This window comes from Amphiura filiformis, chromosome 3, assembly GCF_039555335.1.
Source record: "Amphiura filiformis chromosome 3, Afil_fr2py, whole genome shotgun sequence".
NCBI lineage: Eukaryota > Metazoa > Echinodermata > Ophiuroidea > Amphilepidida > Amphiuridae > Amphiura > Amphiura filiformis.
Window position 1 is genome coordinate 11,758,946 of NC_092630.1, and position 23,079 is coordinate 11,782,024.

Here is a 23,079-nt window from a genome sequence, read left to right on the forward strand (position 1 = left end):
ATGACGAATAGTTATGGACAAGCTTTGGTGCAGAACACGAATTTCCAATATCCTTGGCCACAACTTCCTGCTGGTACCACTAGATTTACCATGTTCATTAAAGGAAACAATGATGCTTACATCACTTTGTCACCGAGAAATTGTGGAATTACTGATGATGAACGCAACGATGTCGGCATTCCCAAGATTGGTAAGTAGAGACAAAAGTTTGTTTTTAGCTATATGAATGATCAATAATTGACAAAATTTTGGAAATAAATCTAATACCTTAGTTACAATTTTGCAACCTTACTACTCTGCGTCTAGAACCGTTAGACTTCATCTTGCAAATGAACTGCTGCACAGGACACGTTATAGAAAGGTAAGACAGTAAAAAAGTAAGTTCCAGTATACTTGTCTACAATATCAGATTTATTTCCAACATTCTGCTTACAACTACTGGTGTGAATAAAGAACATTTTTATTTCAAATGAACAATGTTGAATTCAACCTGAAATATGGTCTGGGTCTATAATGGGTCGGTGGCAACTAAATATTTTCGACATTATCAGGCCCGTAGGGGTGCATTTGATTTGGAAGTGACGGGGATGTGCGGACACCAGTTCCAAACTAGGGGTCTTTCGGAGAGACCTTTGACATCAGAGAATGGGTCATTGGTGAGAAGGCTCAATAAACAGGTCTCTCCGTATATTGCACGAATTTCCAAACAACGGTTCCTATGCTCACTTTTGATATCAAATTTGGTATCAACCTTCGAAGGAAAGTGTATAGAAAATCATTATATAAATTATTTTGCCATAAACTCATCAGACTCTGATTAAATAGGGATGGAACTTGTGGCGACTTTTTAATTTTGCTGTGTTTAGTAAAGAACCCAAGTAGAGTTTATCTGTTAGCCACAATTTTACTATATAATTCCACTGCATATAATATTGTTGCATTGACTCTTTTTAATTTGTTCTGAAAAGCAAAATTGCAATTGTATACATGTTTTGTTACACTCTGTATAAAGATACAGTCTAATATCGTAGGTGAGTTTTCAAGTATTTTGGAATACTGATGGACACGTCCGATGAACTTTCGGCCTTCAAATTGTTCCTTCTGTTTTATTCTTATCAATAGTTATTGGTGGATATCATAATCAGAAATCTGGATTTCTGTGCAGCTCAATTGATGACCATGCTGGCTGGGAACAATTTCCTTCACCCAACATTCTTAGTACAACCGAGGAAAGAGAATTCTTCGTGCAATTTGTCAACAACTCCCTGCAAATAGGAAAAGTTGGGGAAGCGCCGTTCATGACTGTAAATTACAGTTGTACCGTGGATATCAAGTATGTTGGAATAGCATCTGGTTATGACGGCGACGTTGATTGGAAATATTGTGGTAAGGCGACGAAAAAATAAAACCCTGTTCTAGGGGCCCGACCGACCCAGATTTTGAACAAATTGGGAAAAATATTTTCCTGTACAAATTAATGCCGACCCAAATTTCGGAAATTTCAGGAAAATTTTTTTTTTGGAATTTTCTCAAATTGCAAATTATTTACAGTTTTTGGTGATTTTTGGGTCATTTTAAAAACAATTAAAAAAAAAAAAAAAAAAAGGAAAAAAAAGGCCGACCGACCGACCCTACTTGAAAGGTCCGTCCGCCCGTAGAACAGGGTTTCCTTTTTTCGTCGCCCAAGGTTTTTTTACACACATCCATCCACTTACACCCCACACACCCACCAACCTATCCTTACGTGATTGAAACGATATATTACTCTTGTATTACAGCGATTTCTTCTGCTTATTTAATCGCAAATCCAATTTCCGGCGGTTCTTAGGTGGTGCACCACCTAATATATTGGGAACGGGCGAATCTTCTGATCAATTAAGCCAAACTTTGGCTGGACTTTTCAGCAATCAGTCCAATTAAGTGCTGTGATCATCAGAATAATGCCAAATAGGCTCTCGCATTACGTATATAGGGTTATAATCATACTTGGCTTGAATATCATGAATATGGGGAGGGTTTGTTTTGGGGTCAAAAGGGGTAATCTTTCTAAAGTTTCTCCAATTTGAATTAGACAATAATAACTGCGCACCATCTATTTTGAGGTCATTGTGTGAAATTGTCGGGTTTTGTTTTGGGCTGAGGTATTTTTCCGAGGAGCGGTAGCTCCCGAGGAAAAATACTCTCAGCCCAAAACAAAAAACCCGACAATTTCACACAATGACCTCAAAATAGATGGTGCAAAGTTATTATTGTCACCGTCGTATCTAATATTTTGAACAAATCAAAATGGCATTTTATGTTATTTTATGCCATAAAACGCTGTTAAATATAACCAGTTTTAATCATTGTTGTAACCTACCCTACAAAAAAATCAACCAGGCCAATATAACATTCGCGCCGACAACAAGAGATACCAATCACAGAAGCGCGACGGCATCGCGTAGGCGTGTGCGTTGCCATAACGCGTAGCTTATACACGCACGCGCGCGCAGAAGTCATTGTTGCGCGTCCGGAGTCATTGTGAGTTATTAATGACCTCGCAATTAGTGCGCGGTCAGGCAATCAATTTCTTTTGATTGGATTACAGGCTTCGCGTATATTAATGAGGTTATGAATAAAAACTAGTATATGTGATGTTGATAATTATGATTCAAAACAAGATTCATGTAATTTCAAAGTTCATCAGAGGTTAACCAAGGTCAAATTAGGGGTGTTTTTTGGGCACATAACAAAATACCTTCAAAATGCTTCAAAATACCTTCAAAAGTGCTGTGATCATTAGTATAGTGGCAAAAGGGCTCTAGAACTGATGCATGGTCATTTACTAGTGTTTACTGTGTTGTCACTGATTTGGAGTCAAAGGTCATTTTTTCCAACATCCGCCGATAGAGCTCAAATTCAACAGCCTGAGGAATGGTCCTTGTGACATTCTAATCATGTTAAAAATAATCATCCAATGTCAAATGTCATCGTGGGTTCTAAATAAAAAATTGTTCCGATTGAGTTAAAATTAAACAGGGGTCTTTATGACATTTTGATTCATGAGTCGGATTATAATAACAATTATCTTTGGGTCAAGGATCATAATATATAACAAACTAGACATAGCTGAACACGCGATAGACACTGGCAAATATCAATGCATATGTACGCATGTCATCGCTCTGCTATGTTATTTGTCCCAGAAGAGGCATTTTGAAAGACCAATTTTGACTTAACTTGGTCACAACCATCACTGACCATGACCATACATGTCACGTGAAACTCGTGGGGTCAAAGGTCAAAAATGTAATTTCAATTCAAAATGCTACTTCTCCCACAAATTACGTATGACATTGACGCCACTTGCATTGCGTTGTCAATACCCAGTGTCTATAAAATCATACAATGATTTGGAGTCAAAGGTCATTAAAAACCACATCACTTCAAAAGATTTACCAACCAAGAAAAACAGGACAGTGACGGTATGTTCACATATGAATTGTGGTTTCAAAGTGTATATGTTGTATTTTTTATATTTAGGTTCAAAGGTCATAAAGGGGTCACTTCCGGTATAAAGGGAAATACCTTCAAAATGCTACTTCTCGCACAAATTACGTAGGAAAGTACCGTCAAACATCGATATTTCCCAACCCAAAAATAGCGCCATCTCTTGATATACGAATATGTTTGACAGCAATATTTTGAGGACTTTCCGAAACATCTCGAACAACTGAAGTATGACAAATTAACCATAACACAAATTTCCAAACAAAACTGCATATGTGCCCATCCACCACAAACTGGTCGTAAAGTCGGCATTTTCCATTTTGAGATACAATCAAAAACAGTAATTGGATGTTGAATATACTAGGAATTTGACCTTTGATGAACTATAACTTCACTTCCAGATGTCCGATGAAGTTGGTCGAGGTGTCATTTTGAAGCTGAAAGTGAATTCTTTTAAGATCTGCAATAAACAGAAAATGATCTAGAGCCGACTTTACTACCACTTCGTGGTGGATGGTCACATATAGAAGATCGTTTCACTACCCTCTGCATCGAGACGACGCTCCGAGACAGAATGATATACCTATATACTATTACATGCCCCTCACATGTCTCAGTTCCGGATATCTGTTAGAATTTTGTTAATTTGTACGTTCCCAAAAGCGTAACATTATTATAATATTGTGAATTTTATCTTATTTGAACGATACAGTTGAAACTGTAAACCAGCCGGCAGTAGATGAACAAATAAACACTTTAAAAAAACGGGTAATTATATTTCTAATTTTTTAAATTGCCATGCACAACATTAGATAAAGAAATATTTACTGCGCCAAAAAGTATCCTTACACTTTGGTCACATGGGAGTTAATGGAGTGTCATAATGTGCTGTTTTTTATCAAGTGTAAGGATAGAATTTTAGCGCAGCATACATGAGTAATAGATGCAATGGATAATAAAAACCCATTCATTATCATTAAGCAACACATAAATATTTCATTGATTAAATCCTGGAAAAGTTGCTGATATCAGTTGTCTTTACCATTACTGTATTAGATCAGTGAATCGTCAATCGTTGAGGAATTACTTAATGACTGGGACGCATTAACCTGGGATCTTATAGCAAACTCGTCTGAGCCTATTTCGTTGGACACGGACTCTTTGAGTAAGGATATTTCATTATATAAGTGTGGTTCTTAAAAATGGAGACACACTTACATATATTTTACCTATTTCCCATATAGATACCATTGTTTCTATTTAAAAGTGGGATGGTATCTTTAAAGGTTTAAACATACCACGAGTTCTTTGAGAAATTAATGGAAGTTGAACGTTTTCCATGTAAATTATTTTCTGTTGCCTCCTGTTGATTGTTGGACCAAGCACATTAAAATTCTTCAAATTATTCCTGAGCGTAACACCATCCTAATATATGCTGTGACATTGTGATTTGAAAAACCCGTGATGCTTAACTATACAGTCCACATGCAACGATGATCTTTTTGAAACTCTCTCATTATAATATGCATAATTGCCCTGCATTAATATCGATAATTAAATAAATGAATTTTTAAATGTGACTACATTGTGCTTTTTGCCCAATTGTAAAAAAAAACCTTAATTGAATATTGTAACCCTTGGACAAAGTGAATTTCACCTCTTTTAATCAAATTAACATAATTAACTTATTCATGAATTATTCTTGAAAATAGATTTTTTTCAGCAGTCATGCTTAACAGCCTACACGTAATAAATATGTAAATACAAGTTGGACTTAATTTTGGGTAGAAGACAAACGTTTCTGCTTCCTTTTATAATCATAATGTATGAGTCGGATTTTTTTCCATCTCCGCGTGCAAGTTTGATATCGCACTGTATCAAACACTTCAACTTACATTTTTCAGTTCTGCAAGAGTTCAATGTTACTGATGCAAGTGAAACGTACTCATTATGTGATGGTATTTCTACCACCAAAGTAAGCATGTCTGACGATGTACCAGAATACGGTAAGCTGCTATCATACTCGTTATTTATTGCTAATTTGATTCTCCATATCAACGAATAAATAGTTTACATTATCTATCAAACTTTCAATTGTGTGGTCAATGGGTCTATAACAACCTGAATATACCATTATGTGTCCACCTGGTGGTTTTAGTTTTAAACATAAATATATATAATACTTTGTATTTTCAGGTTCATCATTATCTCTCGGCATTCTGAAATCTGCCCATGTTAAAATGAATCTTTCACATCTTAATCTACAAAGCCAGCAAAAGAATGGGACGTCTTACGAATTCGGCAGTAAAATAACTGGTATTAATCTGTTTGGAGAAGATGATGAGTTCGTGTCACTGCGTAACGGATCAAGGGTAGAGATGACACTTGGACTGTTACCAAGGGTAAGCTGGATAAAACTGTAATTAAATACCATCATTATGACAATTTCATTCCACTATAGTGTACAAAATAGAAAACAGTTGTCCAAGTTTCATCAGCTATAATGGTCTTATGATTCTATATTCAACAGATTACGCCAAGAACAGCAACAACATTGGTGATTCCCGTTTGCTACTATTTCAGTCACCTCGGGTGAGATGAGTCTTATAATTTAATTCCATTGCCTCAGTACTGTAGAAATATTCACTAGATACTAGAACCCGGGTGGGTTAGGGGGCGTCCGTATACCTGTTTGGATCTCATGATGGCTTGTTCGTACCCCCGCTTTCTTTGCTCTTTGGATTTATTAACATAACTATGTGTAGGTAATATAATTAACTTAATTTTTCTTCCCTGACAATCAGTGTTTGGTCTGAAGATGGATGTAGAACTATCAAGGTTACAATCTCTCACGTGACTTGTTCCTGTGATCACATGACCAGTTTTGCTGTTCTCATGCAACTTATTGATGTGAGTTATAACTCTTTGGAATGTACCTGGAATGGTTCTGTAACACTCATCACACTGTATATTTCATCATAGTGTCTGCTGAATGATATACATCAAACTACATGGTGTCCATGAAAGAATCGTCGTTTACTTTTTGGATATTTTATTGCCCGAACTAAACAGAACAAAGTTGATGTGGTTCAGGAATAAGACAGCTATTGCAAACTTTTTTTTCTTTAATTTTGACTAAAAATATACCTAATTTTTAATCTCTTATGAAATATGAATCATTGTCATTAGACGCCTCATGCGCATTTATTGGTACAACGTCCTCACTTATTGATTGATAACTTGAATCAGTAGAACGGTTTGAAAATTTGGTATTTTCGTAAAATTCTTGTATTTCAAGAAAGGAGTGGTCAATTGTCAAAATTAAAAAAAGTATGGGATAGCTAATTTGTTGTTCAACCAAATAAATTACTTAGTTTTGTTTGGTTCAGACATTAAAGTTTCCGACGATATACACCAGGCACAAAAAGAAACTCGTCAGTTATATTCATCCTTGCTGTTCAATAACTTGATAATTTTGGATTATTCTGAAATATACATTTTATTAATTGGTTTTTTCTTTCTCATTTGACACCCTGTTCGTGAACATTGAGCAAGAATTGACCAAGATATGCGCCTCCAAACTCTCAAACCCCAAAATGAAAAATTGCAATTTTAACGATTCAATTGTGCCTGTACACTGTGTGCTTTATTGATTGGCCCGTGGTGCTTGTGTGCAATACAACGATGCGTTCCCATTGAAAATCGTTGAAAATGCGACTTTTGTTTTTGGGGTTTGCGGGTTTGGAGACGCATATCTTGGTCAATTCTTGTTTGTTTTTCACGAACAGGGTGCCAAATGAGAAAGCAAAGTCCAATTAACAAAATGTATATTTCAGAATAATCCAAAATTATCAAGTTATTGAGCAGCAAGGATGAATATAACTGACGAGTTTCTTTTTGTGCCTGATGTAGTTCTTTCATGGACACCCTTTATAAACTTACGCATGTGGCAAGTAATGTTATGCTATTGTCAAAGAATCTAATTTCAATAATAATAATAATTTTATTGAATGTCGACAAAAGTTCCATTTTCAACATTTCACGTCATAGATTGAAATCCCGCTGGTACATCAATACGCTCTACATAATTTGACCGTCGTTGGTATTGCTATCTCTAGTGTTTGCCTCATTATTACTCTGGCACTCTACGGATACTTGAGGTTTGTGTACATCCTTTACATAGAATTTAAAAGTTGATTAAAACAGAAAACATATGTCATCATTTATGTTGCAGAAAAAATGTGATTTCAGTAAAAAAAAACCCATAAAAAGTAGATGAAGTAACACAATATATAGTTTGCCATAACCAGAATTGGAAACAGAATTGTCAATAGACACAATACCATAGTTAAATATTCTAATTAGATTTTGTATCACTAAATCATAACTCATAATAAACATCAATTGCCGTTGCAATTATGCTACCACCCAACCTTTATTTTATCTTTTTACACTGGGTTCTATTCCACAGAATGTACAGGCAACCTCGTGTGGTTATTCACGCTAACTTAGCATTCAGTATCCTGATTGGTCAATTGATATTCGTGTTTGGTATTGACGCAACACCAAAGGTGAGTTGGATGTGGAAAAAGCACATTTTGTTGTTTTTGTTGTTGTTATTTGTAAAAGGAAATGAAAATGAGAACATGAACTAACATTCAATACAGATGTATATATAGCTCATAATTCTGATACACATACTTTGTGCATTCTCTTCTACTTCTAGTAATTTACATTTTTTTTCATTTTTATGTACGGCGATGTTTTTTATAAGTTGTAGAGCGCTTTATAAAAATGATAAAATTAATGTCTTCATGTTTAGTTTTAATATAACCTGTCTCCTGATTTGAAATGATTATCTCTGATCTGGCCATATTCGAAAACAATACAGTTAAATCCAGAATCCAGAAAGATTTAATATTCATTACATTAAATTGTTTTATTCAATTAACCCTTTGTAATTATACAGACAAACTGCATTGCCGTGACAATACTACTTCACTACGCCTACACTGCTGTGTTTATTTGGATGTTGATGGAGGGTGTGTTTTTATACATCAAAATGAAACCGACAATAAAATGGTCTCTCAAACCTTCTGTCTGTATGCCTATTGCATGGGGTAAAGACAACCTCATTAATCGCTTTAATTAAAAACACAATCGTTAACATCACATTTGTTATGCAAAATAATAAATTGCCTTCAAAAACAGCATATAAACACTTAATTAACACTTGAACACGTTAAGGCCTAGGAGTGTTAGGGAGTGTTAATTTATCAACACCTAAACGCGTGAAAAATACGAAGATGCTAATTATTGACACACGATTTGTGTTAATTAAGAGGACTATTTTAAAAATATATTGATTCAATAATAAATCTTTTTAAGGTTTCAAGACTTGTTAATGTTGATACATGAAAACTGTAAACCTTCACTGTTGCAGTCTTAGCTATTAACGTGTTCAACTGTATATCGAGTGTTACTCTGGTTATTATTGCAGTGTTGGTTTGATATTTTATTACGAAACCTTTGGTATTAAAACAACCACATGACGATTATACAATGTTGTAGTTGTTCTATACTAAATGTTTGTTGTCTCCATATTTTTACAGGTATTCCAATCATAATCACACTGCTTACCTTTGGCATTAGGCATCGTATGTATGGATCAAATGACGTGTAAGCCCAAATAATTTCGTTCTGTATGTGCCTATTGCTGCTAATTTAAAAATATCAATTAAAATATTAAACGTTCATTGTATAGATCTGTACTGTGATATATGCAATTGTCAAATGATTGGCCTCATTTCGAAGTACAAAATTATAGAGGAGATACATACAAAGAATAACATTTGAAATATTTGTGTAATGTGATTAATTCTTCACACATTAATTTCCACTAACTGAAGCAGGTCTCAATAAATCTCACTATTAAAACCACTGCTCGTGCAAGCATTGCACATGATGTGATGACACAATCAGCCTAAGTCATAATACCCAGAGAATCGCTGGCCAGGCAAGCGTCACCCGTGTGGCTACAGGCTGGTGATATTCTGCGTGGCATGAGAAGGGTCCGAGGTTCGAATCCCGGGAGTCACAAGTGACTTGTTTGTTCATCTTATCTCCTTTTTCGTTTCTTCTTTCCCTTCCGATAGTAAAAAAAAACACACCTTGTGTTCAGTTAATTTCACTTTTAACACAAACTCACATCACAGCATGCTTCTTGATATATGTTCTAGATGCTGGCTACCAATCAATCGCGGTGTCATATATGCCTTTGTTGGACCAGCACTTGTTATTGTCGGGGTAAGAACTAAAACAAAATAAAATATGCCCCTAGTTATATTGCATATAATCGAGCCTAACACTATGATAATGAAATAATGTGGTTTTTTTTGTCAAATACACCATATAAAGAAGTCTTCATAGAAAAGTCTAACATGCTGGCTCAATAATTATCCAAAGATTATGCAAGTTCTTTTAAGTCTACCTAACTTGTCATTTTTCGGATGTTTTTTTTTCCAGATAAACACTGTCATTCTTTATCTAACGTTGGAAACATTCAAAAACCTTAAAACTATCCGAGAAAAGAAAGAGAAAGAGCGTTTCAGGTGAGATTTTTTTATCAATATTAATGTAAGTCGTAAAATATCTAAACAAGGGGATTGCATCTGTATACAAAAAAAAAGTTGATTTTTGCTTTATGCTCAAATAGCCCTCTTATAACTAGATTTACAAGAGTTCCAATTATGCAGTTTATGGTTGGGGGAAGTTGGTACATACATGTATAACTGTGTATGGCATGCGAGTTTATACCATTTTAGGGCGGAATATTTGATTTGAAAAACTTTGATTTTATTTCTCTCACAGGGCTATCGCACGTGCACTTGCCATTCTTGAACCGTTGCTTGGTTTGACCTGGGTGTTCGGCGTTCTTCAATTTGACAAAACATCGGCCGTTGTTTTCTCCTATTTATTCGGTATCTTTAACACAAGCCAGGTAAGTGTTTATACTCATAAAACCTTCTTCAGTATATAGCTACGTTATCAACACCATCTTCGTCGTCATCATCATCATCATCGCCATCATCAGCATCAGCAGGTATAACAGCTAGTAATGTCAGTAGAACTACCACCACCTGTATGTGTTGGTGGTATCCGCGGTTGTAATAGCATATCAGCATAATAGACATAATATGACAGCGTACAAAACGGATTTAACCGTTACCGTTTCTTTCATGTACAGCGTTTCATATATGTAGTTACAGTTAGTTACCGAAGCAGTTACCGAAGTATGTTTCCGAAGTATGATTATCATGACATTTCACCCAAGCTAATATTTGTATCAAACAATGACATGGATTCCTTTAAATTATTTTTATTCTTTGCAGGGTATCTTTATATTATTGTGGCAATGTCTGATGGACGAAGATGTAAGTAAACCTGTAAGGTTAAATGGTCTACCATTATTAGAGCTGAGCAGAGCTTTAAAAAAAGGGTATCTCTTGTCTTGCAGCTGAAAAAGGTGCTAAAAATCACTGACAAAATTCCAAGCTATATAATTAAAAATAAAATGCAGAAATGACATGCTATCATTATTTTACAGTTTTGATGAAAAGTTCCCCAAACTTCCTCTCATGTCCCAAAACTGAGGGCGCACTGTAAATGTGTGGTCTTTAAACTGCAGTGGTTTAAAACAAGAAAATATACGTCCACGGTCGCAAGAGAGCAACAGGGGCGCTAGACACCGTAATAATGCATATGGGGTATGTATCTCCATTAGTTCCACGGTTGGTATTAAATATAATACATGTGTCTTACCACAAGAGTGCGTAGAACTACTATCATTGTGACTCATAATGGACCACATTGTCGGTGAAAACGTACAGGGGTGTAGCAGCATAGAATTGGTTATAAAGTTTAATAAGTCCAATATGTACGAGGGGGTATCAAAAAGTTTTAGAAATCGCCCAGAAGTGAAAGAGCTATATCAATGAAATTTTGTCAGTGCAATCACTGGTCCTTATGTACATTATGGTCCAAAAATGGTCTCATAGGTATGTTTACTTTTTTTACAGGTGACACTAGATGCCAATAACCTGCTGCCCCAGTTACTGCGCATAAACTGCAAGATTGAGAAAATTGAGGCAAGCAGCATTATTAAGATCCTGCTTTTGAAGGGTTGCAGTGCCTAGAAAATTGATGATGAAATGAAAGTTATCTTCGGTGGTGATTGTGATATGTCACTGTCGCTTTTTTTTTTTTTTTTTTTTATTTCATCACAGATTTTCTGGGCACTGTAACCCTTAAAATGGAACTTAATCATGCTGCATGCCTCAATTTTCTCCATTTTGCTGGTTATGCGGTTACATAGGCAGGTAGTGACATCTAGCTCCTGTAAAAAAAAGTAAACATACCATTTTTGCACCATAGTGTACATAAGGACCAGTGATTGCACTGACAAAATTTCATTGATATAGCTCTTTCACTTCTGGGCAATTTCTAAAACTTTTTGATACCCCCTCGTATATAATTGTCATATCATTTTTGTCATGTTATTATTTTTTCGTCACAGGTAGCAAAGGTTTTGCGACGCAGATTTGGAAAGCGAGTTGACAATCACAATGATTCACCTACACGTAAAAGAAATACGACAGAGATGGCACAAGTACAAATTCAAGGATAAAGGGATGACGGAGATAAGATATGAAGCTGATCGGTTGCAAAATGGCTTTCTATAGGACTAACATGAAACGCATGGGATGTAAATATCAAAGCAAAACAATTATATAAAAATAATGTACTTAAAAAATGTCGTTCTGAATTCGGCAGAGTCACGAATCGAGAGTTTTGAGCACATTGAGTTTTTGTATCTTTCATTTCCACCAAAAATTAATGGCAAATCTTACTCACCGACGTAGTTATTGAAATTTTGATTTGGACGAATCGCGCGTCAGTGCGATAAATGAATTCGGCAGAGAGACGAATCTTATACTTAGCTGTACAAATCATGTTCATATGTAGTATTGTATAGCGGGAAATGCCGAATTTTCTATATTACATGTCCTATACTAATATATTTGATACCAACGTATAGCTGTAGGTATCTTCTATCCAGTGATACCAAAATAAGTACAAACATTGCCCACATGATATTGCTGTGGTATAATAATGTGAGTGCGCGCCAGTGAAATTGGAAAATCCCGGAAAATTATACGCAAAATATAGGTAAATATTGTTATTTTTGCTTTAAAATCCTCGTGTTTTTTGCTAAATATTGCAGGGATGACTATTTATAACTTATACAGCAAGTTAAGTCTACATACTATGACAACCAGTAATTTCTACACAAAGCCCCAAATCAAGAATGCGTGCTATGGTTTACACGTAGTTGAATGCGTATTCGACCTCTCTCTGCGCAGTGGTAGAGATATTTTGGATACAGCATAAAGCCGAATAGCTGTTAAAAGCATTTTGAGGGATATATCGATTATTTCAGAACATGCAAGTATTGTCAATAACTCGTGTACATTCACTTCTATAATATACATTTCAAATGAGTGCTCACGCAATGGAATGGTACCAAGATTTTCAAACGCCGTTTACTCAGAACAGCAATTTTGCGTATTCGGCACTCTGCCGTGTTCATAACGATGTCATTAAAAATCATTGTAAAAATAACTAAGAAACATAAAATAAAAAGGTGTTGTAGTTAGCTAGATCATTCTGGTTATCCCAATAATAATTATTGTGATAATGCAGCAATGGTTATTCATATATAAAGATTATTATACAGACCGCAAATGAATTAAGGTACCAGTTATGTTCAACCCTGCATATCTTACACTAAGACAAATATGTCTTCACTTGTTGACATTGATTGATAGTTAAGTGGTCTAAAAGCCAGAAAAGTAACGAAATCAAAAGCTGCACTTTTATATTCTATTCAATGGAATTAAGCACGGCGCTAGTTTCAATGTATTAATCAATGCAATCACGGTGCTAGCTCTCTTGTTCGAGAACGCCTTGTGTACAAATCAATAGGGCATGGAATGGAGCAAACTGCAACTTTTGTATTGCATCTTCATTGTTTAAAAAAAAATTATTATCATGTCCTTAATTTTCTTGAATGATTTGAACGAATGAGGTTTTAAATCGGAGCTAAAGAATGCAGCTATTTGGCTGCTGGTTCTAATTATGACATATCAGTCTTTGTTTAGGATAATTGGGGGTAAACTGGTGGCGTAATTGTTTAGCGGTCTGTATTGCGCAATATGCAGCAGCACCTGCAGTAGCAGAGATGCACGTATAGCAATTCGTGTGGTAATAGGAGCAGTCATAATTGTAGTAGAGAGTGTCCCAAAAAGGTTACATGTAAACAATTAATCGTATTTTGCGATGATACAACAAACTGGTGTCATGTTTTTCAGATACAATGTATTCGTCATGTAATCGTCTTTTCTGTTTCAACTCCGTATATTAAAAGAAACTTAAGACAACATAGGTATCAAGAGTGATAACCATCAAAATACAACCGAAAGTTGAACACAAGCACACCTTTGTTTTCTTATATATTTATTTTATTTCACGGTTGGACTTATTTCACAAACGAAACACGTTAAAAACTTAAATATTGCACATCTAAATTTAAATCAGCTTCTTGACATCTTCTTGGTGAAGGCATTCCTACCTTTTTGGAACACCCGATAGATGTACATAGTAATCATGAGAATTAGAGAGGTTGCAATTCTCATACGCCGTGATCGTTCGCCTATCTAACTATTCAAACTCACTATCCTCTGACGGAACGAGGTTGATACATTAGCCAGTAGCTCAAGACGAGCGGTGTGTATGCACGTATGAATGCCCGTATGGCACAAGACGTAACATCGCAATCTCTCTAATATCAGGTTGAGTTAACGTAGCAGCATCAACGACCACAGCAGTAGATACAGGGACCCTCACATTGGCAACAACCACGACAGCACGTAGCGGTAGCGGTAGAAGCAATAGTAGTACATGTTGTAGTGGTTGATAGTCGACGTATAAGTAGATACAGCAGCAGCAATGTAATAGTATCAATATGTACACTCTTCGAAAGCTCTCACATTTGAACAGCTCTCACAAAATTCTTTAAAAGACCTCGCCAGAGAACCATTACAGGTTCTGCAGCCTCCAGAGAATCAAAAAGTCCAGCAGTGTGACCAAAGATCCTTGTAATGTTCCCAATAAGAACCATTTAGGGGCACCAATAAAGGACCCTTTTGGAACCCTTTTGAGAGTGTAAGACGCTGTGCAATAATTTGAATACCCAAAATGGGCACATTAGAAAATAGCCTGCCAAAATATACTTGCCCCCCTATTTGGTGTTGCTCGTCCTTGCCCATGAAAAAAAGTTAGGAACCAAATTTGCAAACCTAAATAGTCTACGTATAGGAAAAAAATTGTGAAGATTTTATTACCACTATGGCAGGGATTCCCAATATTTTTTTCCCGTGACCCACGACCAGAACGATTTGACCAGGACAAATGCGTAGGAAGCAAGCGAACATTGGCCATTCTGATGCTAAAATGAGTCAAAATGTAGTTACATGACCAATAGGATGGTACCCTGAACTTTAATGCACGGAGATGTATTTTTTGGATCTTTTACGGCAAGTTCCGCGACCCCAAAGCGTTGTGACCCGCAGTCTCACTATCATGGTGTAACTACCTTTGGGACACGCTCTATTTGACAGAGGATAATACATAATTAATTTTCATGCCCGGTTTTCTTATATCATGTATATAATGTAGATTAAAACAAATTTAGAAAGCATCATAATATCTCTTGTGTAATTTATTGTCGTTCATATTTCAATAATCTAATGATTGGGACTGTGTAAGGGTTTTGATTGTTTTACCTGCATGTTGGATTTAATCATCAGATATCACACCAATACGTTCCTATCACTGATATCAACATGTTAAAGGGAGTCTCCGGCAATCATAACACTATGCTTTATGTTAGAAAAATAATCATCAAGCACGAATCACATGGTTTTATTCAAAACACTCTCATATTGACCATAAAAACGAATTAAAACAACCGGCTCTCAACACGAGATATTCAAAATTCCAACGCCGATATTTTATAAGTGCAATGACGTAATGGTTATTTGTGCTCAATTGTCGTCAGCCTTTATTGTATTACTGGGACGTCATTGCACTGGACAATTTCGGCGCCCGGGAATTTTGAATATCGCGTGTTGAGACAAGGATGTTGTTATTCGTTTTTATGGTGAATATGAGTTTGTTTCAAATAAAACCATGTGAATGTGATTCGTGCTTGATAGTTATTTTTCTTACATAAGACATAACGTAATAAGACATAACCCTTCTAATCAATGGTAGTGCTGCCCTATTTGGAACAAACTTTTGAATTTGCATCTTCCCTAGGATTCTGGATCATCGCGTCTTTATTTAATAACCGATTTTAACGAACGAGGTCTTAAATCCGAGTTAAATGTTGAAGCTATTGGTTGCTGGTTCTAATTATGACATATGAAGAGCTTTGTTGCAAAACCCCTTACATCCACTTGAGCAATTTTGAGAACAGAATCAAAAGATCAACAAAAAAGTACTAATATATGGGTGTTTGCAACAAAAGCATTTTTGGTGGGATGCTTGGGTAGGATGAAGACACAAACTGATTTTGTTGAAAACCCCCCTTGTATCAGTGATTTTTTTTTGAGGATTTGTTGATGTGTTCTCAAAATTGCTTAAGTGGATGTAAGGGGTTTTGCAACAAGGCTCTTTGTTTAGGACGTAAAGAGGTGAACATATCTGGTACCTTAATCCTAGAACTACGAAGGGAGGTGTGTCCACCTCCTAAATTTTTTCATCCGTCATAAAAAATGCGCCTCTTCAGATCCATCCTTTACGCTCATTTTAGTGATAAACCCCAGCACATTTCCCGGGGGTAGGACCGACCATCAAAAATGACCATGGGTAGGGGATTGATGAGGCCCACCATAGGTTTTTACAGTAAAATCCATTATTTTCATTTCCCTCTTGTAAAATCATTCTAAAAGAGATATTGACGCTGCAATAATTATCTTCAAACTGCAGCCAAAGAAAGAATACTATAAGGTCACTCATGCGTAACCAATACTTTATTCCATACAAGGATTGCTTCGTAACATCATAAATAACTATTGAAAATAACTTTGTAAATAAATTTTACTGATTTTCCAAATAGGTTGTTTTGTTAAAACTTGGAATCCACCATTTTTACGTATTTTGCTATAACTTCCATTAGAAACGTCAATTTTTTTTAATCTAAAATTCTTAAGAAAGATGAATATATGTATTAGAATTTAAAACCAATAGTAATGCTGTTTATACCTAAAATAATTCAACGTTCTTGGTATAGATCAGTAGTTATGCTATTGAATATGATTAGGATTGCGAAAACCATGCCGATTTGTCTGGAGAATAAAGCAGAGGATATCGTTGTTTTTCCTTAGGGAAATGAAATGACGATGTAACGGAGCAGAGTTCCATTGATGCGTTTGTAAACCACCATATACCTGCAATACAAAACACAGAGTTCTCATGAATTATGAGGGTACTATTTAGGCGTATCTCTATCCCGTTGGTTAATGTTGATCTTTCTCACGGAGGCTAACTAAACAGTCGCCACGAGGATACGAGTGTAGTGTTTTTATGACACTTTTCGCGTGTACGTACATCCATCATTTAATCGTAAAAGTGATTGTCGATATATCGATCAGAATTCGCCAGTATGTTCTAGCATCAAATCGCAACGGCAAATTTCTTATTACACCTCAGATACAGCTACAATCAGCTGAAGAGCAGGTATAGCTAGTGTAAGCCTATACGAATGTATGTTTCTCCCAATCCCTGAAATGGCGTTTTATCGCTGGTAATTGTTTTGTCACTTATTACTACTGCTCTTGCGATAATGGGCTTTAGCTATGTCCCTTTTCAAGAAAAAACAAGGGAGTGCTTTATTTTATGATATTCTTTTTAATAGTGATAGCTCTCAAACTTACCGAAAGGAACCAACGAGGGCATCATTTTGGTAGGAATTTGCAATACCATCTGCCCAAACCATTCCGTTATTCTCCCCGAATGCAGTAGTTGTGAATAACACCCGATCGACGTTGGGATTGCCTTCTGACCAAGCTAACCAAGCCTGCTTCAAATCTGAATAGAAATATATAATGGGATAGTAAACACGCAAAAAGTTAGATATTATGTCATCTATTATAATTATTGTAGTTATCAATTAATTATTGTCGTTTCAGAAAGTTCTTGTCTAACATACAGGGTGAGTAAAAAGTGCAAAGAAGAGATATTTACGTTACCTGTACCCACTTGTTGAACGTTTTTGTAAATGATTCATTCAATAGTCACTCACCTTGTGCGTAAAAATGGTGTAAATCACATCTTCCGTCTTTTACGCGTACCCAATTAATTTATTTTTTCGACGTGGTCCGTGTATTTTGAATGACAGAACACAATGTGCAATAAAGACACCAGATCTGAAACTGACTTTAACTTAAATCATGGTTTTACATTCTTTCAATTCCTTTTCTTTGTGTACGTGTGTTCAAACAAATCTTCTAACAATTACTTAAGTCCTTATACACTTACGCACAATATATCCAACTTAAATCACTATATTTCAATTTTCCTTTCGTCATTTGAAAAACCCACCAGCTAATTTGTACGGTTTTTGATATAGAATATACTCGTATATTTGTGTATATTCTCAGTCATCCAAGTAAATAAAATATCAAGTTGATTTAATTAAAATCTAGTCAACTGGACTTACTATTTATTGACTGGCGACGTTTCACATCCTATCCTGGATGCTTCCTCAAGCCGTCTGATTTTTCGGCGGCGATTGGTCAGTGAACCGTGACGGGGTCACAGAACTGAGAGGAAGCATCCAGGATAGGATGAAACGTCGCCAGTCAATAAATAGTAAGTCCAGTTGACTAGATTTTAATTAAATCAACTTAATATACTCGTACACCTTTAAAGTAAAGGTAAATGTGTACATTGTTTAGTACTATTGCAATAAATGCAATATTTGACTAAAACATGATTGCAGATACCAGTCGTCTATAGATTATTAGACAACTAAGGCTTAGTTTGAATAGACATAAAATTATAATGTGATATTAAAGAGTCCTATTGTGAACTCAGAAAACAAAAATAAAACGTTTTAAACAAGTTATATTTGGGTTTTGGTTTAGGTAAGAACGTTTTAATAACATTAAATGTCGGGGTTTTAAAGGTCGTGAAAACGTTTTAAACCGTTTTGTATGAAAACACACTACAACAATATTTTTAAATGTTTTCAAAAAATGTAATTGTAAACTATTTTTGTAAACATTTTTGCCAAATATTTTGTCAACACTTAAATAAAATTATGTTGTTTGCAGCAGGTTATCAAAAAATATTTTCAATGTTAGAAAAATGTTTTATACCCTTTTATATACCCTTTATAGAACCCAACATTTCGACGTTTTTTGGCAACCTTTTATAACCTTTTGTGAATGACATCGAAAACCTTTTGTTTTTGCTGGAAAGAGGTTTAAATATATAAGTGCAATCAAATAATGAAAGTAGTATATCATTACATTCTGGTAATGTTCGAGGAAATAACCATGTTTCTTCCATATAAATAAGACCAAGAGCAACAATTAACTGGGAACTCCGTGTTCTACTTCAGTGCCAATGAGGTAAAGAAATGGAAGTTATTCCAGATCTAATTTACATAGGGTTTAGAAATTAGAATTTAGAATAAAAAAGGTCATCAATAAGCCAAAATGGCTGAAAATGTACCCGAATCTAAACTTAATGACTGAAAATGTACCCTGAATTTCGCCGCACATTTACGTACCCTCATTTCCACTGTGGACATCCTGCCCTTTTGTGTGTAGGAGTGATGTGCACCCTCCGTTGGCTCTGTTATTCTTACATTTACTGTCACATAGAAGTACCATTTATTCGGAGAAATTAAAAAAGAATTGAAATGTTTACCTTTTTCCCCAAACCAAGGTGCTTGTCCATCAATCACTGTTACACAATCATCAGTATAGAACTCTTTAACAAGCTTAGAATAATCACCGCTTTCGATGATTTCTGATATTTTCGCATTATATGCATTGATCTCGTCTTCAAGGGAAGGATTGCCTTTGTTCGGTGCTGAAATTAAAGAAAAGGTAAAGATTCCTTCAGATTATGGTAAGATCATACACATTTGAATAATTTCTGCAATGATAAGCCAACCTCACAAATGCCAAAAATGGTATTGATTTCAATAGCACTCATTCATGAACAGGGTGGAGGTTACAAACAATAATGTCATACAATTAATGTTAAGAATTCTTGGATCTTTTTCGAATAAAAGTATATCTGTGAATTTCTTTGAAATATGATCATTTGTTTCTAGTATAAGCTTACTAAAAACACATTGTATTTGATTTTTATTTTCAACTACCATGAATAAATCATTTGCTGGGGTGTTTTCCCGGAAAGTTTAAAAAATGTGCAAATAATAATGTGTATTTAAATGACAAAAAAATGGTCTGGATAAGTATTTTCTGAGATTCCCGCTGGTACTCGTGTTCGCAACATTGGTGTTATATTTGATAGAGGTATAGGGCATTGCCTAGTTAACGTCACTGTGTGAAAAATAACCGGCCAATATTTTTTTGTACTCTCTGAAAATATAGTTTTGTAACATGTCTTAAATTTTGAGCTTATTTAGATGTTTGGAAATATTCGCACTTTGGTGTTTTAGAAAGGGCATTTAAAAAAGCTAAACCACTTGACGGATATTTTTTGTCTGTCTGCTGTCAATCAAGAATAAGGTATACATTACATGTAGGCTAAAAACTGAGTAAATGAGGCATCTGCAAATGTTCGTACCTCCCTGATATGTAAATGACAGATAACAGCAAAAACAATTCCCATACATTGTATCTGTCCATAACTTTGGTCAGTGGGGCGAGTAGAGGATTTCAAGGGGTGATTATTGATTGGCAAGTGCCATATTTGGGCATAAGTGCAGTCCACCATTCAATGTGGAGGATGGGCTAGACTTTATCGATTGATTTTGCTGGAGTAATTTCTTGTTAACCAGGTTTAAGTACTGCAAAGGTCGAATCATGTTTGCTGTGCAGCATAACTGCCAAGTTGGCATCTTACTTGATGTCATGATGTCATTGAGCTTACCAAATGCTCACCAACCAGCCCTAGTCCTCATTTTTACTTCATCCATGCGATTGTGAGTCATGTTGATAGTACACGTATTGGTCCATCTTTTCTATTTCTGTGTTCCCTACCATGACCAGCTGTTCTGTGGCGAACTGGTTGAACATAACCTTCGTCTTTTTCATGTTAATATACTCTTGCATATCATATACTCTTGCGTAACTGCATTCGCTACTGGTAAGTTATGGATTAGTGTACAAGTGGTTGTTGATTGATGGTATGGCTCTGCTCTATTTGCAGTAGCGGCGTCACGGAGGTGAGGTGGAGGGAATGAGGGAAATACCCCAGTCAGGGACTTTTCACCCAGCTCCCCATAAATATCTCCATTTTAAACTGTTAAAATAGCCAGTGGGTTTTCTTTCACTTTACCTTGTCTTTGGCTTATAATTGACAGAAACCTTTCCTGACATTATTACTTATATTATTTCAGCAGTTTGAGTAAGCAATAACAAAATTAAAATTTGATGGAAATCGTACATTATGTTTTTTAAAGGAGTTTATGGATAAGAGCTGAAGGGTGCACAGACAAAACAACATTTTGGAACATATCTAACCAACATTCGTGCCTATCATTCCACAAGCATCAAGGGAACACTATTTAAGTAAATCTGTGATGTTTTAATATCATTCTCTGGACAATATGAATTTAAATTATGGGCAACCATCATCTGAATCGGCATGGGATTTTGTTTGCTTGTATTTTTACCTGTCAATCTTGAGCACGTAAGTTTCTCATCATCCTTATACCAAAGTTCTTCACAATGCTTAGTGCATTCCATATGGGCTAATGTATCGGACACCTCAACGCATTGGTCACAGAGACCGATACAGTCCTCCGGCCCGGAGTTCCTAGCGTTGCAAACAATGATGAATATACCAACAACCATGACGACCAGGTTCATCTCCATCTTGACTGTGTTATTACCTATATGGTTTGATGAATGAGTAATTCGTGGATAAAGTAATAATATGTTTAGAGCAACTCGCTTTTAAGTTATGTTAGTTTGTCTCTCAAATCCTAAAATAAAGAAAAAATCATTTAACGTGCTCTTACTACTACCTTACATTGTCAGCAGTCGCCACGTTAGCTCCATAAAATTTGACAATATTTGATTCTGCCCTCTAATCATTAATGTAAACAAACTTTTCATTTATAGATACCAGGCAACCAATCAGCCTGTATGCGCATGCCAAAGAATGATTTCAAAGTCTCTTCAAAGTCACCTATCAGTGTTCTCCAACTTAGTTTGTCATCAGCTATTCATACATACTCACTATCTACAGGGTGCACAACTTATAAGTTCCCCCTAATGTTTTTTGAAAGAAAGCGAAAATTATTTAACGAAATGTAAAATTGTAAAAGATATGAGTAACCTTATTTGTTTTACAAATCTGGACCAATTTGTAGTGTCACATATGATTGCGTTCGGTCACAATGGTTCATTATGTAAAAAAGAGGCAGTAAGTCCGGATCCGTTGCTGGTTTCAGCCAGATTTACTATTGACATCTTCTGACGAACAAACTCTCGGCTGATCCCAGCAAACACAAAAACGTTTTTAAAACATTTTGAATAAGTTATATTTTGGGTTTTGGTTTAGGTAAAAACGTTTTAATAACATTAAAATGTCGGGTTAATGAAATCGTTTTAAACGTTTTGTATGAAAACACACTACAACAATATTTTAAAAATGTTTTCGAAATGTCATTGTAAACTATTTTTGCAAACATTTTTGGCCAAACATTTTGTCAACATTTAAATAACATTATGTAAAAATATTTGCACCCAGCAAACACAGAAATGTTCTTAAAATATTTTTTACAAAACGTTTTAATAACATTTAAATGTCGGGTTATATAAAGGTCGTGAAAACATTTTTAAAAACGTTATTGTAAATATTTTGGGCAAACATTTTTTGCAAAATAACATTCTGTTTAGAATGATTTGTACCAAGTTCTCAAAAATGTTATTGGAATGTTATTAAAACGCTTTTATACCCTATATATAACCCGACATTTCAATGTTTTCTGTAAACCATTTGTGTTTGCTGTGCAGTAAATTACCAACAAATGTTATTTAAAGTTATGAAAACGTTTTATACCATTAATGTACCCTATAATATAACCCGACATTTCAACGTTTTCTGACAACTTTTTATAACCTTTTGCGAATGATGTCGAAAACGCTTTGTGTTTGCTGGGATTTTTCACTTCTCCTGTCACCTGAAATTTTGTTGTCAATTTTCGAATTGCATTATTATTATATTATATATCATAATATACGTGATTGTTGGAGA

At 35.3% G+C, this 23,079-nt stretch overlaps 2 protein-coding genes across 2 annotated transcripts; one reads left to right on the forward strand and one right to left on the reverse strand.

Moving 5' to 3' along the window:
• On the forward strand, positions 1-15,252 carry LOC140147802 (adhesion G protein-coupled receptor L3-like). The gene is made up of 15 exons (XM_072169549.1): positions 1-190; positions 1,123-1,386; positions 5,394-5,495; positions 5,686-5,891; positions 6,020-6,081; positions 6,294-6,399; positions 7,540-7,649; positions 7,961-8,060; positions 8,459-8,609; positions 9,102-9,168; positions 9,729-9,795; positions 10,015-10,100; positions 10,360-10,489; positions 10,881-10,922; positions 12,065-15,252. Exons 1-15 carry the CDS (start codon positions 1-3, stop codon positions 12,173-12,175), a joined length of 1,794 nt encoding a protein of 597 aa, XP_072025650.1. The 3' UTR covers positions 12,176-15,252.
• A 1,382-nt stretch (positions 15,253-16,634) lies between these two features.
• LOC140147622 (uncharacterized) lies at positions 16,635-21,806 on the reverse strand. Its single transcript, XM_072169399.1, has 4 exons — positions 21,491-21,806; positions 19,549-19,713; positions 17,547-17,700; positions 16,635-17,060 (listed from the first exon to the last, which is right to left on the reverse strand). The coding sequence occupies exons 1-4, from the start codon at positions 21,690-21,692 to the stop codon at positions 16,994-16,996; spliced, it is 588 nt and encodes a 195-aa protein (XP_072025500.1). The 5' UTR covers positions 21,693-21,806; the 3' UTR covers positions 16,635-16,993.
• Between the last annotated feature and the right edge of the window lie 1,273 nt (positions 21,807-23,079).